At 37.6% G+C, this 16,588-nt stretch overlaps 1 protein-coding gene across 6 annotated transcripts in view; it reads right to left on the bottom strand.

Annotated features, from left to right (window-relative positions):
• Positions 1-16,588, bottom strand: part of NUP98 (nucleoporin 98kDa) — a 111,359-nt gene that overhangs the window by 31,930 nt on the left and 62,841 nt on the right. For all 6 annotated transcript variants that reach the window (XM_014540462.1, XM_005867135.2, XM_014540463.1 and 3 more), the window contains 6 exons: positions 14,590-14,777; positions 10,092-10,208; positions 8,350-8,645; positions 5,745-5,858; positions 4,704-4,842; positions 1,175-1,352 (listed from right to left, as the gene is read on the bottom strand). In XM_014540462.1, coding sequence (XP_014395948.1) covers positions 1,175-1,352; positions 4,704-4,842; positions 5,745-5,858; positions 8,350-8,645; positions 10,092-10,208; positions 14,590-14,777 — 1,032 coding nt within the window. The remainder of the gene's footprint in view (positions 1-1,174; positions 1,353-4,703; positions 4,843-5,744; positions 5,859-8,349; positions 8,646-10,091; positions 10,209-14,589; positions 14,778-16,588) is intronic.

Consider the following 16,588-nt stretch of genomic DNA (forward strand, 5'->3'; position numbering starts at 1 on the left):
AGAGCCATAACCTCTCCATTGGCCCTGCCCCGAGTGTGACAGTGGTGGCGCCCCAACCCCCTGATCGGCCCTGCTCTGTGGGTGATAGAGGGTGGCGCCCCAACCCCCCTCCACGGGCCTTGCTCTGTGTGTGACAGGGTAGAGCCATAACCTCCCCATTGGCCCTGCCCTGAGTGTGACAGGGTGCAGCGCCCCAACCTCCTGATCCGCCCTGCTCTGTGCATGACGGGGCGGCGCCCCAACTCCCCAATCGGCCCTGCTCTGAGCCTGACCAGGGGCTGCACTTAGGGATTGGGCCTGCCCTCTGCCACCCGGGAGCAGGCCTAAGCCAGCAGGTCGTTATCTCCCGAGGGGTCCCAGACTGCGAGAGGGCACAGGCCGGGCTGGGGGACCCCCCCCCCAAAGTGCACAAATTTTTGTGCACTGGGCCGCTAGTCTATACTAATAAAAGGGTAATATGCTAATTAGACTGGATAGACCAGATGTCTTCCAGATGTCCTTCCGGAGAAAGCCTCAGTGGCTTCGAGGGCCAAGGAGGGTCGGCAGTGGCAGCAGTAGCACAGTGATGGGGGCAGTGCCTTCCCCTGATTGGCCGGGTTGCCTCCTGCAGAGGGAGGTCAGACTGCAGCTTAGGGAGCAGGCCTAAGCCGTCAGTAGGTCATCCCCTGAGGGCTCCCAAACTGTGAGAAGGGACAGGCCAGGCTGAGGGACCCCCCACCCCAGTGCACGAATTTTCATGCACCAGGCCTCTAAGTCTCTCTATATAAAAGGCTAATATGCAAAGTGTCCCCTTGGGAGTTCAAACACTCACTATGACGTGCGCTGACCACCAGGGGGCGGTGTGCAACATGGCGGGTGACCAGCAGCAACAGTGGGGCGCTGAGGAAGCGAGGGAAGGAGGTGGCGGGGAGGCAGGGAACCTGATCAGCCCTGATCGCGGGGCAGGCTTAGGGACCCCACCCATGCACGATTTTTGTGCACCGAGCCTCTAGTAAAGTTTATAATAATTCCTATTGTTCTGGGGTTTAACTAGATGTGTAATTTGGAGCAAGTCATGATGTATCTCTACATCTATTCCCTAATTTGAACATAAAGAGAATTTAAGAGCAGATCACTTCCAACACAAACATTTTTGACTCTCACTATAGTTAATAAGAAGGTTAAGTGACTATACCTTAAACACCCAAGAACCCGTTTCAGGACGGTACTCTTTGAACTGAGCTCCCTGTTTCCTTGAAACTGCTTCTAATCTCCCCTCATAGTTGATATCAGCAAGTCGATCTGGGCTCTTTATTAAACAACGAGATGTTTTATCTGTAGGCCAAACTCCATCCAATGTAACTTCAGCCTTCCTGTAACATACAACCAAGTAAAATGTCAGTGTTTCATATTTAAGCCCAGAAAGCCAACTAATATCTATAGAGATAGCAAATAAAGGTACCTATGTTACTTTGGATTTACTCTGTAGATGTTTCATGAACTTGAGTCTTGTCTCCCAGGTGATAAGCTCAAGAGCAAGGAATTACTGAACATCAACTAGCTCAGGATCTGGTTCAAGGGTCGAATTCCATTTATTCCAAACTACTATGGTATATCAATTATTTCCAATCTAATTTTAATAACTCTTTAAGTTATGTATCTTTGATAGAATCCAATGATCATAGTCAAGTGCTAAGAACTAAGTCTTAGTGAAGGTCTTAGAGTGCTATTGTACTTAATAAAAGTAATAACAGCAGCAACTACCATTGATGAACAACAAATGCTTGCAGAATGAAGTATTAGGAATATCATAGTATTAGCCATTAAATAATAAGTGTAAAGCTGACTATAACAGTGGTAATGTGTCCTTTTAATATCAATACCTGAATTCAAGGACTGTGTCCTATTAATTCTATGTGTCTTGCATTCATAGAATGAATGCCTATGCATTCATTCTTTTGGATACATTCCTAGAGTGGAGTTGCTGGATTATTTTAAATTCTTTCAGGAATCATCATACACTTTTCTATAATGGCTGTACCATTTTCCTTTCCCACCAATATACAAAGATTCTAATTTTTCCACACTCTTGCAAAAACTTATTTTTTTCTACTAACCATCCTAATGGATGTGATAGCTTATTGTGGTTTTGATTTGCATTTTCTTAATTATTAGTTAAGTTGAACAACTTTTCATATGCTTGTTCACCATTTGTATACCATCTCTGGAGAAATGTTTATTCAAGTCCCTTTTTAAATATTTGTGTTGAGCTGTAGTTCTTCCTTCATATTCTGGTTAATAACTCTTTATCATATGCATGATCTGTAAATATTTTCTCCCATTCTGTAGGTTGCCTTTTCATTCCGTTGACTGTTCTTTTTTTTTTTTTTAAATTTCTTTATTGATTTCAGAGAGGGAGAGGGAGAAATAGAAACATCAATGATGAGAATCACTGATCAGCTGCCTCCTGCACGCCCCCTAGTGGGGATCGAGCCCACAACCCGGGCATGTGCTCCTAGATGGAATCAACCCCGGGACCCCCCTGTCCGCAGGCCGACGCTCTATCCACTAAGCCAAACCGGCTAGGGCTGATTGTACTCTTTGATGTACAAAAGTTTTAAATTTTTATGTAGTCCAATTTGTTCATTTTTACTATTGTTGCCTGTGCCTTTTAGTATCGAATCCAGGAAATCCTTGTCATATATAATGTCATGAAAATAAAATTCTTTATTCTAAGACTTTTAGTTTTAGGTCTTATGTTTAGGTCTTTGATCAATCAAGTTGATTTATATGTAGCATAATGTAATGGTTCAACTTCATTCTTCTGCATGTGACTATCCAGTTTTCCTTAAATAGTTTGTCGAAGAGACTATTCTATTCCCATTGTATGGTCTTGGCAATCTTGCTGAAAATTATTAAACCACATATGTGAGGGTGTACTTTTGGAGTGCTCTTATTCTATCTGTTCCATTAGTTTATATTGTCTGTCTTTATGCCAAAACCACACTGTTTTGGTTATTGTAACTTTGTAGTTAAGTTTTAAAGTCAGAAAGTATGAGTTCTCTAGTTTTGTTTCTTTTCAAGATTAGGTTGGCCATTCAGGATCCACTGAGATTCCATGATTTTAGGAAGGATTTTAATATTTCTGCAAAAAATCCCATTGGGATTTCAATATGGATGTATTAAATCTATAGATTGCTTTGAGTAGTGTGGATATCTTAATCTAAATCTTCTAGTCCATGAAAATGGGCTATCTTTCCATTTATTTGTCTTTCAGCAATGTTTCATATTTTTCAGTGTACAAGTCTTTTGCATTCGTGGTAAAGTTTATTGCTAAGAGTTTTATGCTGTTTGATGTTATAAATGAAATTAGTTTCCTAATATTTTTAGATTATTGTTAGTGTGAAGAAGTAAGTTTTACATGTTGATTTTGTATCCTGCTGAATTTGTTTATTAGTTATAACAGGTGTTTTTTTTAGTGGAATCTTTAGACCAGGGGTCCTCAAACTACGGCCCGCGGGCCACATGCAAATACAAATATTGTATTTATTCCTGTTTTGTTTTTTTACTTCAAAATAAGATATGTGCAGTGTGCATAGGAATTTGTTCATAGTTTTTTTTTAAACTATAGTCCGGCCCTCCAACGGTCTGAGGGACAGTGAACTGGCCCCCTGTTTAAAAAGTTTGAGGACCCCTGCTTTAGACCTTCTTCATGTAAGATCAAATCATCTGTGAACAGAAATAATTTTACTTCATCCTTTTGAATTTGGATGCTTTTTACTTCTTTTTCTTGCTTAATTACTCTAGCTCTGACTTCCAGATTAGTTATAGGGTTGTTCAGATCTATGGGTTTCTCAGATACAACCTGGTAATTCCCTTCTAGCACTAGGTTGTAGTAGAGTGTCTTTATTTTGAGATGATATTGAATTTTATCAAATGCTTATTCTGAACCAATGGAGATTATCATGTGATTTTCTTCATTCTGTAAATGGGATGTACTTACACTGATCTATTTTCGTGTGTTGAATCATCCTTGCATTCCAGGAATAAATCCCACTTGGTCATGGTGTATAATCCTTTAAATGTATTGTTAAATTCTGTTTGTTAATATTTTGTTGAGAATATTTACATCAATATTCATCATGATACCAGTCTGTAGTTTTGTTACAACGTCTTTGTCTAGCTTTGGAATCAGGGTAATGACTACCTCATAGAATGAGTTCAAAAGCATTCCCTTCTCTTCAATTTTTTGTAAGCCATTTGACAGGAATCAGTGTTAATTCTTCTTTAAATGTTCAGTAGAATTCATCACTGAAACCATCTGCTCTTGCCCAGCCAATCTTGGTAGTTTGTGAACATAAACAATTTTAACTGTGGCCCTTTCACTTGTCTAAGAGATATCAGAGGCTAATATCTCACACTAAAATATAGAGAAAGGCTTAAGCATAGTCACCACAAAAAGTGTGGAAAAAAAAACTACTACTTAAACTGTTTTTAGAAACTAACAGTTGGACCTGATAATATTAGGGGAAAAGAGACAAGAAGTCATAGTGTAGCATTTATCATTTATACTTTTAAATGAAAGTAGAGAAACAATAATCCCATACTGTACTGTAAGTCAAAAAAGCAAATTGCAGAAAAATGTATAATATGAACACATTTGTGTTGACAGAAATAACTGCGATTTAGCTGATTTTTTTCTAAACACATAAATAAGTTCATACCTATTTAGTCCTTCACCCACAGGAGGTTTTTGGTTATCATCTAAATAGACAATAACTTCTTTCCTTCGGATATGTACAATATCATCCAAATTTAGATTTGTCAAATTCACTTCTCCTTCAAAATAGATTGAACCATAACCTACAAGTCAGAGCAAATAGTTAAAAACTCATCCTGTACAGAGGACAAATACCTACATTAAACTTCTAATTATCAGAAGGAGCAAGCTGCTTTAAACATTAATATTTTCAATCACCCAGCAATATCACTGAATGGGTTATTTCATCCATAATATGTATGGGTGACACCAAATACACTGTTATCTGGTTTAACATCAGTATTTCTATAGCATTTGTTGTCCTCAAAACAGCCTTCTTAAATCTCTTACCAAAGACCTATGCAGCTGCTATATAAACAACCCTTAGAACAGTGGTTCTCAACCTTCTGGCCCTTTAAATACAGTTCCTCATATTGTGACCCAACCATAAAATTATTTTCGTTGCTACTTCATAACTGTAATATTGCTACTGTTATGAATCGCATTGTAAATATCTGATATGCAGGATGGTCTTAGGCGACCCCTGTGAAAGGGTCGTTCGACCACCAAAGGGGTCGCGACCCACAGGTTGAGAACCGCTGCCTTAGAATTATAGCTGCAGTATGAGTTAAGATACCTGTGCCTTTTTTTTTTAATACAATACCTGTTTTTCTCAAAGAAAATTACATTTGTAATAATTTAATAATATAAAGTTGAACCTAAATATTACCCATCTTTTGTTAACTATTCAATTTTTTCACGTAGTATTCCTTGCTGTTTACAGTATTTTCTTTAATTGTAGAAAACTACAATGAGCAAAATAGCTACCAAAGAATGTTATAAGGCTCTAGTCTTGTTTTGTTACTTATTTGCTATTCAGGCCAAGGTGGGTTCAAATGTAGGGGGAAAAATGGATTCAGCTATCAAGAGCTTTCCTTTATCTAATTACAAAAATAAGGTGCAGATCTCAGGCTTATATACTACTAACTCCTAAACTCATACTCACCTTTACGACCAATAGTGAAGTCAGAGACAATACATTCTCCTTTTTCATTGGTAATTTTAGCAAGGTCATCTATAGATGGAATAGTATAGTAACCAACCTTAGTGAGAACAATGCCTATGATAAAAGAAACAGAAAATATCGTATTAATTGTGACTGTCCTTTTCACCGACACCCATTAAAAACACTACACTATGGAAGGCATTCTATAAAATACATTCCAGGGAAAGCTTGCTTAATCTTTTTTTTTTTTAACCTGAAGATACCAAAACCCAGGGTGCAATGAAACTGCTTACATAGTAATTCGGTTGTATACATGAAACTAAAACTCCAAATCCAGTACTTTGAAAAATTTCTACGTGAGAAAGTCCGAAAGTCAAATGAAAACTTAAAGGTCTATATAATTACTGTGTTTTGTTTTGTTTTTTAAAAAAAGTATTAACTAGGTAGATTTCTGAAGAATTCAAAGAAAATAGAGCACTGATGTGCTTTTTCTAATCACTCCTTGTTCCATTTATATGTAGAGGTCAGGCTAACCTGCTCTATGAGAGAAAACAATTTAAGTTCAATATCAGATTAAACTCCAGCCACAGCAATGCCCACTTGTATAATTAACTTGTGTCTCTATTGGAAAGGTTTAGAGGGTTGTTAATTCTGGGAATGAAATTTTAAATTGGGAAGTGGTGCCCAGCTGGTGTGGCTCAATAGTTTGAGCGTCAACCTATGCACCAAGAGGTCACTAGCTCAATTCTGGGTCAGGGCACATGGCCAGGTTGTGGGTTTCTCTCTCTCTCTCTCCCCCTCTCCCTTCCTCTCTCTCTCAAATCAATAAAAACAAACAAACAAAAACTTAAGTAAATAGAGAGGTGGCAAACCAGGTCAATGAGAAAACTAAAAACAATAAAAAATCTAGGCTGGATATGTGAAAAAAAAAAAAAGGAGAATCATAATGAATTCATGTAGATATATACACACAAGTATATATACTTGGGATTCTTAATGTGAAAGTATAAAATTGTTTCCTCAGGGCACCAATTAACAAGAAGAGTTGGCTTACTCTTAAAAAAAATCCCTCTCGCAATCCAGGACTGCTGGCCCCTAACCGCTCACCTGCCTACCAGCCTGATTGCCCTTAACCACTCCGCCTGCCGGCCTGATCGCCCCCAACTGCCCTCCCCGCCGGCCTCATGGCCCCCAATTGCCCTCCTTGGCCAGTCTCCCGGTCTAATTAGCATATTATCCTTTCATTAGTGTGTGTGTGTGTGTGTGTGTGTGTGTAAATATATTACTGATTTCAGAGAGGAAAGGAGAGTGATAAAAACATCACTGATGAGAGAATCATGAATCGGCTGCCTCCTAAACGCCCCACACTGGGGATCAAGCCTGCAACCCGGGCACATGCATGTGCCCCAACAGGAAATTGAACCATGACCTCCTGATTCATAGGTTGACGCTCAACCACTGAGCCATGCTGGCTGAGCAGAGTTGGCTTACTCTTAAATGCTTTGAACATTATATAAGGCAGTAAGATCACTATATATAGAAAAATTTTACAGACATTTCAAGAATAACTGTAAAACAACCCAAATGTTCACTAACAGAAAATGGATTAACCAAATGTGGCATATTTACATATTGAAATACTACTGAGCAAAAAGTGTTAATACGTAAGTCATGGATGCAATCTCATATAAATTAAGAGTCAAAAAGAATATGTATATATGATCCCATTTACATGAAGTTCAAGAACAGGCAAAACTAATCTATGAAACAAAAATCAGACTGTGATTGATTTCTGGGGATTGTGACACAAGTACTAACTTGCCAGAGTAAAAGAAATGTTCTAACTCTCGACTGAGGTATTAGACATATGAATATATGTTCCAAAATTCACTGAAATGAACACAAGATCTTTGTATTTCACTATAATTTATACCTCTATTTTTTTAAAAAAGGTAATGATATTTATCAAAGCCCAAATTGAGATGTAATATCAACACACACAGATGAGGCAAGCTCTAAGTTTTCAATCAAGACATTCTAATCTTATAGTTTATATTACTTGTTTCATCAATTAATTGGAAAAAAGTTAATTAGTTCATTATGGAGGACCAGAGGAGGGAAGCAAGCAAAGAACTGAGGTGATGATTAACAACCATAGCAACAGCTACCATTTGAATGCTTACACATGTTAGACATTATGGTCTATATACTTAAATCTAATTCAGATCTCAAACATCTTATATGATAAGAAATAATTATCACTATCATTTTAATTTAAAAAACTATTAAGTAAACTATGCAAATTTATAAAGCTAAGGAAAGTATGAGGATAGTCTCCCTGGCTATAAAATTTGGGATCTTTAAACTATACCAGGATAATTAAAATGACATGAATTTAACTACTTCAAAGTTACAAAAGTATGTGAATATATAAATTGACCAAAGCATAAGTGGAAAGTTTTAAATGTTAACTTTTATAAAATGCAATAAAAAACATTTAAGAGTTTAGATAGATGACTTTCATTCTGTTGAAAAATCTGTGACAAACCACAAGAAATTTCAAATGACTGGCAAGACATTAGTCATGTACCAAAATGAACCTGACCTGCTGGATGCATACTGTAAGTACTATTTTCTATTTCTTCCCGGTCATCCTGCAGTGACTCCTCATGAAAAGAAGTCTCTTCACTGCTTCCTTCCAGCCCATTTCGCAAGGCAGCACGCATGTTCAATGCAACAATGGTATCATCCACACTGCTGCTGTTATTGTGTTTATTTCCAGCACTCTCTGGGGTTTGAGGAATGGGTTTTGCAATAGGATTAGCATAAAAACGTGACATAAGAGAATCATCATGTCCATCTTGCTGATGATTCTCATCAGGTTTGCTCAGGAAACTGAATCTGAAAAGGGAAAGTAAAAACAGTATCTTAACCCCTTGTAGTAGTAGTAACAATGATAACAGCTAACCCTTACTGAGAGCCTTTACTAGGTGTCTGACACTATTCTAGGTAATTCCGCATATTAAAAATTCACTTAACACTTACTGTCATCTGGTAACACAGGTTACTATCATTCTCTCTAGTTTATAAAAAAGACAACTAAGATACAGAAAATAAAGTAACTTGCCCAAGGTCACAAACCTATAAATGCTACAGTTGGAATTTTAACCCAGAAAATCTGGCTGTAGATTTTGTGCTTTTAACAGATCTATTTTCATGAATAAATGGCTCTGAGCATCAAATTTTTAGTTTAAAAAAAACAAGGTGCTTTACTATATGGTGATCAAATAACCAGTGGTGAGTTTCAAATTTTAAAAAATAAAAAAGAATTTAATTTTTAAATATAATCATCAAGATATTAGAAAATATTTAGTAAAAAGAATTCAAACTAAAATTTTATCCAAAGAGAAAAAAACAGGAGTAAAGATATATATAAATAAATTTTCACTGAGTCATTCTGAAATAGTAATAGCAAATAATCTAAATGTCCTCTAATAGAGAACTGATTAAATTATATAGTTACTAAAAAAGAAGGGGCAGATGTATTCATATTAATATAAAATGGCATTTATAATAAATTAAATGGAAATAGAAAATCACAATATATATCATTCATGTATAACCTCTATAATGTTTATCTGTAAGAATATACTTATAAACAGATTTCTAAACTGTAAGAATATATACCAAACTATTAAAGATTAGTGCATATACTTCCACTTCTTTCTTTATACATTTTACATATTTCTATAAGTTATTTTTCTTTTATTTGGTTACAATGACTATCATTCCAGTACTTTTCATAAACAAAATATTCCTTATTTTAGGGGAGGTAAATGTCAAATGTATGTTAACCCTGTTCAAAATGATATACATGGTTATCAAAATAATTTTGTAAGACTGAATCAGAAGAGCTCCAATTTTTAAGGTCTAAAGAATTAAAAAAACAAACATGATATAATTTTTAGGTGCTCAACTGCTATAATACTTATACACAACATTCGCCAAGCTTCATAAATTTTCATAGAATGAATAAATTTTAACCTCAGAATCTATTCAAAATGGGAATAGGGCCCTGGTTATTTTGGGTCAGTGGATAGAGCATCCACCTACAGATTGAAGGGTCCCAGGTTCTGTTCCCGGCCAAGGGCGCATGCCCAGGTTGTGGGGTTGATCCCCAGTAGGGAGAATGCAGGAGGTAGCCGATCAATGATTCTATCTCATCATTGATGTTTCTGTCTCTCTCTCCCTCTCCCTTCCTCTCTGAAATTAATTTAAAAATATATTTTTTAAAAAATGGGAATAGGGAGCTCTACCAGAAACAACCCAAACCAGAATTCAGTTTACCTCTCTCCATTTTCTGGATAATCAGATGGTGAAGCTAGATCTTCTGAATCATGATTAACAGGAGAGAAGAGATTGCTATTGTTAAGGTTTTTCAAAACCAACTTCTTAATGCTTTTCCTATAAACAGAGACCAAAAGGTAAAAAAGGTAAAAACCTCAGGCACACATAGTTCCGTCACAGACATTATCTTAAAAACTGGAGTTGAAAAAGACACTCATATTCAATTCTTATATATTTAAAAACTAGAGGCCCAGTGCATGAGGGAGGAGGGTGTCCCTCAGTCCAGCCTGCACCCTCTCCAATCTGGGACCCCTCAGGGGACATCCCTCTCACAATCCGGGACTGCTGGCTCCCAACCGCTCACCTGCCTGCCTGATCAGCCCCTAACCACTTCTGTCTGCCAGCCTGATCACCCCCTTACCACTCCCCTGCCAGCCTGATCGACAACTAACTGCTCCCGGGCTGGCCTGATTGCCCCCGACTGCCCTCCCCTGCTGGCCTGGTTGCCCCTAACTGCCCTACCTTGTTGGCCTGATCGACCACAACCGCCCTCCCCTGCCGGCCATCTTTGAGGGCAGGGCAGTCAATTAGCATATCCCCTCCTTTATTGGCTGTGGGTGCTGCCATCTTTGCGATGGCATGAGGGTCAATTAGCATATTTCCACGTTATTAGATAGGATGACCTAACAAGTTCATTAAACTCACCAATTCTTCCTATAAATACATGATCAAAACATAAGATCCCAAATATATTCCACTCTGGTATCTGGAAGAATAAACCTGACCACATTCAAAATAAAGTGGAAATTCTCCTGGAAAATATTTTTCATGATTCTGTGAACCACTGAGAACTTTATCCAAACACTTAGTCAACTCATCACACTATGTATTATATTTCAATTATTTCTCTACATGTCTTTTCTCTTTTTAAACATTTTCCTTCTTTTCTTTTGGCAGTAAGGATGTATGACTATCTCTTCCCATAGAACTCGGCATGTTGCCCTGAAAAAGTAGATAAATAGATACTTCTTGACTACATGAGAAAGATTTTAAAAATAAGATGACAAGAGTCAGGCCAGTGTGGCTCAGTGGTTGAGCATTGACCCATGCACTAAGAGGTCCCTGGTTTGATTCCCAGGTAGGTCACATGCCCAGGTTGTGGGCTCGATTCCTGGTGGGTGCTGTGCAGGAGGCACACAATCCATGTTTCTCTCATCAATGCCCCCCCCCTCTAAAAAAAAACAAAACAAACAAAAAAAACCCACCCCAAAATCTAAAAAAAAAAAAGATGATGCCGGCTGGCGTGGCTCCGTGGTTAAACATTGACCTGTGAACCAGGAAGTCACCGTTCGATTCCTGGTCAGGACACATACCTGGGTTGCGGGCTCGATCCCTAGTAGGGGGATGCAGGAGGCAGCCAATCCATGATTCTCTCTCATCATTGGTGTTTCCATATCTTTCTACCTCTCCCACCCTCTCTAAAATCAATAAAATATATATTTTTAAAAATGACAAAAAAGACACAGAACCTGGCTGGAGAACCTAGCGAGAGAACATGGCTAGAGAACCTACACAGAACTTGGCTGGAGAACTTGGCTAGAGAACCTGGCTATGATGATCACCTGAACGCTGCCTCCGTGTCATTCCTTCTTCGCCGACTCTGTCCACACCTTTGGGAACCCCTGGACCTGCTGGAGCTGGACCCCAGCACCTCCACTTGGTTCCTGCCCTGCCCCAGGCCTTCACACCCTACTGTGTCCATAGGTAATGCATATATGCATATAAATTCTTTGGTTAATCTCTATTAAAAAAAAAAAAAAGACAAAAAACCCTGATATCCAAAGATGCAAATGGCCCTAGCCAGTTTGGCCTGTGGACTGAAGGGTCCTGGGTTCAATTCCAGTCAAGGGCACGTACCTTGGTTGCAGAATCCCCCCCAGTCTGGGCCCTGGTAAGGGCGCATGTAGAAGGCAACCAATCAATGTGCTTCTTTCACATCAATATTTCTATTTTTACCTCTCTCCCCCACTCTCTCTAAGAAATCAATGGAAAAATATCCTCAGGTGAGGATTAAAAAAAAAGAAAAAGAATTCAAAGATGCAAATGATCACAAATACCTAAAAACTTCAGGTTTGTATATAGCAGGTTTACTTAAGGACAAGAACCTCCACAGTATACAAGCTTCAAGTAGAAAAACCAATAGAAGAGATCTTAACACTCACTTAAACTCATGGGATTAATGTGCTTCATTCCTTTAAAAAAAACACACACCAAAAAAACACTGAACAACTATAGGTAGCAGACCACTTGCATATGACAGCCAACAAGTTATACAAAAAATTACTGAACCAGCCAACTTGGGGGACAGTGGCACAGGGAGGTGTCTGGTACTTAGGGTTGTTTTTCTGCTGGGGACTTTTCTGATTCCAAGGGGAAGGCTAAGAGGCTGACAGGACATTTTAAAGTCTTGTGGGATTACGGAGACAGAAACTGGAGTCCAGAGCTACCAAAAGTGTGGAGGTACCAGAGAATGCCACTCATTTTGTATTGGGAGTTGGAAAGTATCTACCTCTATAGTTAAAAGAAAACTAAAAGAGCCCTGGCCAGGTAGCTCAATTGGTTAAAGTGCCATGCTGTTATGCCAGGGTTGCTGGTGAAGACACATACAAGGGTCAACCAATGAATGTATAAATAAGTGGAACAACAAATCAATGTCTCTCTCAAAGCAATTCTTAAAAAACTAAAAGTAAATAGCACATGAGTCTGGTCACAAGTTCAACTTTGACTCATTTCAATAAGCAACTTTCATTAAAAAAAAACTTTTCTGAAGGTCAATATCATCATACTTGAACTCCAATTATTGCCACACAGTTTTAAAAATACAAGTGACATAAAATAAATTTTTAGATTATTAAATCTGGCCTGTGTGGCTCAGGTGATTAGAGCACTGGCCCACGCAAAGGGTCATGGGTTTGATTCCAGGTCAAGGGCACACACCGGGGCTGCAGGTTCAATCCCTGCCCAGGTTGGGGTGCGTGGGAAGGCAACCCATCAATGTCTCTCTCTCACATCGATGTTTTTCTCTGTCTCTCTGTTCCATTCTCTCTAAAAATCAATGGAAAAAATATCCTCAGGTGAGGATTAACAAAAAAGACACACAACAAGCCCTGGCTGGTGTGGCTCAGTTGACTGAATCCTACAGAAAGTAAGTTATCAAACATTATCAGGGTCCTTGGAAAAGAATAGAAGACAACCTGAAAGGGCACCTGCTTGCCAAAGATGGGGCAATTTGATCATTAAAAAACAGTAACTGCCATGGACTGGAACAGTCACAAAGGAGGAAAGAGAAGAGGGATTGATAAAATGTTTCACGTGAAAAACATACAACTAGAAGACAAAGAACATAAAACAATGTCAGGCAAAAGTGAAGAGGATTGGCATCAGAAATATCAAGTCAGACAGGTACAGAGAACAGACATAAGAAGTCAAAGAACAGAAGTGTGTAGCAAACCCCAAAGAAACTGGTGAAAGTACCCTGAGAGATGGTTGGACTGGTGAACCCAAGCTCTTTTCAACAACTTTGTGTCAAAACATTTGCTAAGTGCTGGGGACATAAACATGAATAATATGCAGTCTCTGCCTTCAAAATAAACTAATGCTATTCTAAGAAATGTATAAAAATTGAATTTTCCATCTTTTTGGAAGCAGCAGCCCACCTTATTTTTAAGGAAAGAAAGAAGTGGTAATTTTTAAACTTATCATTCATAGACAAAGAACTGCAAGAGATGAATTCCCACTTTTGCTTCACAGCAAAAAAAAAAAAGAACAACCCCTTTTCTTTCTGATTAGAAAAGTACTTGCTCCTTTAAATGCCTTTGTCTGTGTCTAACTGTAATCTCAAAAATAAACAACCCAGAAATAAAATGCCCTGAAGTTACAGTTTCATATGTTAACTATTGTTAAGAATTTAGTATGTATTTTTCTTTAGGGTTTTTCCATGCATATATCAATCTCTAGGGCATACTTGCTCTAATATATAATTTAAATGTAATTTTCTATGTTTACCAACAACTCTTCTATATACTTTCCTATATGTTTTTCTGTGTGATTATTTTACTATTGGTTCAATAGCTCTACGTATGGGAATCAAAATTATATATATTCTTCTTAATCAGTTTGGCTAATTTGTATTGTAAGAAAAAAGTGTCTTCTGCTTAAAATAAAATTATGTAAGCACTAACATCTAAAAAATAAAACAAAAAAACGTGTATATAAAACTAAGAGCATATTAATTAAAATATTTTAATGTTAACTATGCTATCCTTGAAAAGTGGTGAGGCCATTTTTATTCTCTAATGTTCTATAATTTTCAAATAAGAAATAACTGTATAATAATCCAATTAATAAATAACAAGAACTGTTTCACATACAACTGTAAACCCCTTTTTGTCCCACGCTATATTTTACACTTAATTTATGTTAACGAAAATAAACTCACTTGGGCATGAATGCTCCATTGGCTAAGGATGGTTCATCGTCATCCAGTCCATCAAAGAGCTGTGACTTGGCTGTGCCTGTTGTTTGTAAAGCCTTTGGTCGGACTCTGGTGGCAGGGCGAGGTGTCAGTTTATAATGAGTGGGTGTAGTGAGAGCCTTCTGGGCAGCTGGATTTGTTGGTTTCAATCTCTGAAAAACAAAAGCATCAAGAAAAGAAAGTTCTAGATTAACATGTTAAGCACCCAGCCTGTTTTGTCTTCCGGACGGAAAGTATAGTGTCAGTCACCAGTGACTGACTGGGCGCTTAACGTGTTAACTCAAATATATGATTTTGGCCTTAAAAATCAGACCAGAATGGAAATCTTATCTCTACCATTAATGTGCTAGATACCGCTTGAAGTCTTGGCTTCCAGAAAACAAGAATTCCAGGTAAGTCTTACGTACTCCAAGATAGACAAGAACCAATGCTCAAAACATAGCTACAGTATGATTTAACAAGGAAAACTATCCACTTGCAAATGGTGTTTTACATGGGGACCATAATGTCACTTTAAAAAACCACTTACACAAATAGTTTGTACTTTCATAACTGAAGCTTGTCTTCATTATGCCCTATCCCTTGACTAAAATTTTGTTGGATCTAAATGTAAGCTGGAATGATATAGCCCATGTTGGCTACTTTAGTGGTAGCTATCCTAAATCAACCTAAATTAAATTTCAATAATTCCTCACCCAAGCATATGTTTTATTGATTTGAGACAGACATCAATTGGTTGCCTCTCATACTCCCCAACCACTGGAAATTGAACCCACAATCTGGGTATGTGCCCTAACCAGAAATCAAACCTGACACCTTTTGGTGTACGAATGACACTCCAACCAACTGAGCCACACCGGCCAGGACCAGCAGTTTAGTCCAAAACAAAGAGGGTAATATTTAATATATTTATCTTAATAAAATGTAATATTAAAAAAAAAGAATTTTTAAATAAAATTAAAAATCTTATGCTTTAAGGAAACAGACACAGCTATAAATTAATGTTCAACTTCAATGCAATCCAAATCACTCTTAAAAAACAGACAGATATTAGCTTGCATTTATCCATCATTTAGCAAACATTGATAATACCATGAATCAAATATTAAGTACTGGGAATAAAAATAAAATTACTTTCCCTTATTTTTGAGGAAATTACAAGTTAGTGGAGGAGACACACAACTAAATTAAGTCTCCACAGTTGATTTTGATGGCACCTTTACTATGTTTCTATAGTATCTTCAGGATGTTATATGTTTGTTTTCTTTAACAGTGTACACTGAATATAGTATACACCAACTGAAATAATGAAAACATATAAAACACGTCACAATTTCTGTTTCTCTTCACAGTGCAGACTGTTACACTTCAGTAACACTGTACCTTCCCAGATCATTGTGATCTTTTACAATTATGTGCCTTTTATTGGAATGTCTTGACCTAGATCTACCAACTTCTACACACATACAGAGTTAAATGTTACCTCTTCTGAAAAGCATTACAAAATTCACTCAAGAATCTATGCTCTGTTATATTTTAATTTCTATTAAGATAAAAAGTAACAACATAGAAGTCACCACTTTAACGCAAACAATTAGGTGGTTTTATATTTATAAGGTGTACAATAATTACTGCTCCCTAACTCCAGAACATTTCCCTCACTTCACAAAGAAACTCTGTACCTCCCAATTCTTCTCCTTATCCCACAGCAAACATGAATTTACTTTCTGTCTCTAGAGTTGCCTATTCTAGACATTTTACATAAATGGAATCATTAGGCCTTGTGTGTTGCATTGCATCTTTCATCTAGCATGTTTTCAAGGTTCATCCATATTATAGTACTTACAGTATCAGTACTTTATTTCTTTTTACGACTGAACTAGAGGCCCGGTGCACAAAAATTTGTGCACTTGGAGGGGGGGGGGGGTCCCTCAGCCCGGCCTGTGCCCTCTCGCAGTCTGGG

The sequence above is a fragment of the Myotis brandtii genome, unplaced genomic scaffold (genome assembly GCF_000412655.1).
Source record: "Myotis brandtii unplaced genomic scaffold, ASM41265v1 scaffold244, whole genome shotgun sequence".
NCBI classification, from domain to species: Eukaryota; Metazoa; Chordata; class Mammalia; order Chiroptera; family Vespertilionidae; genus Myotis; species Myotis brandtii.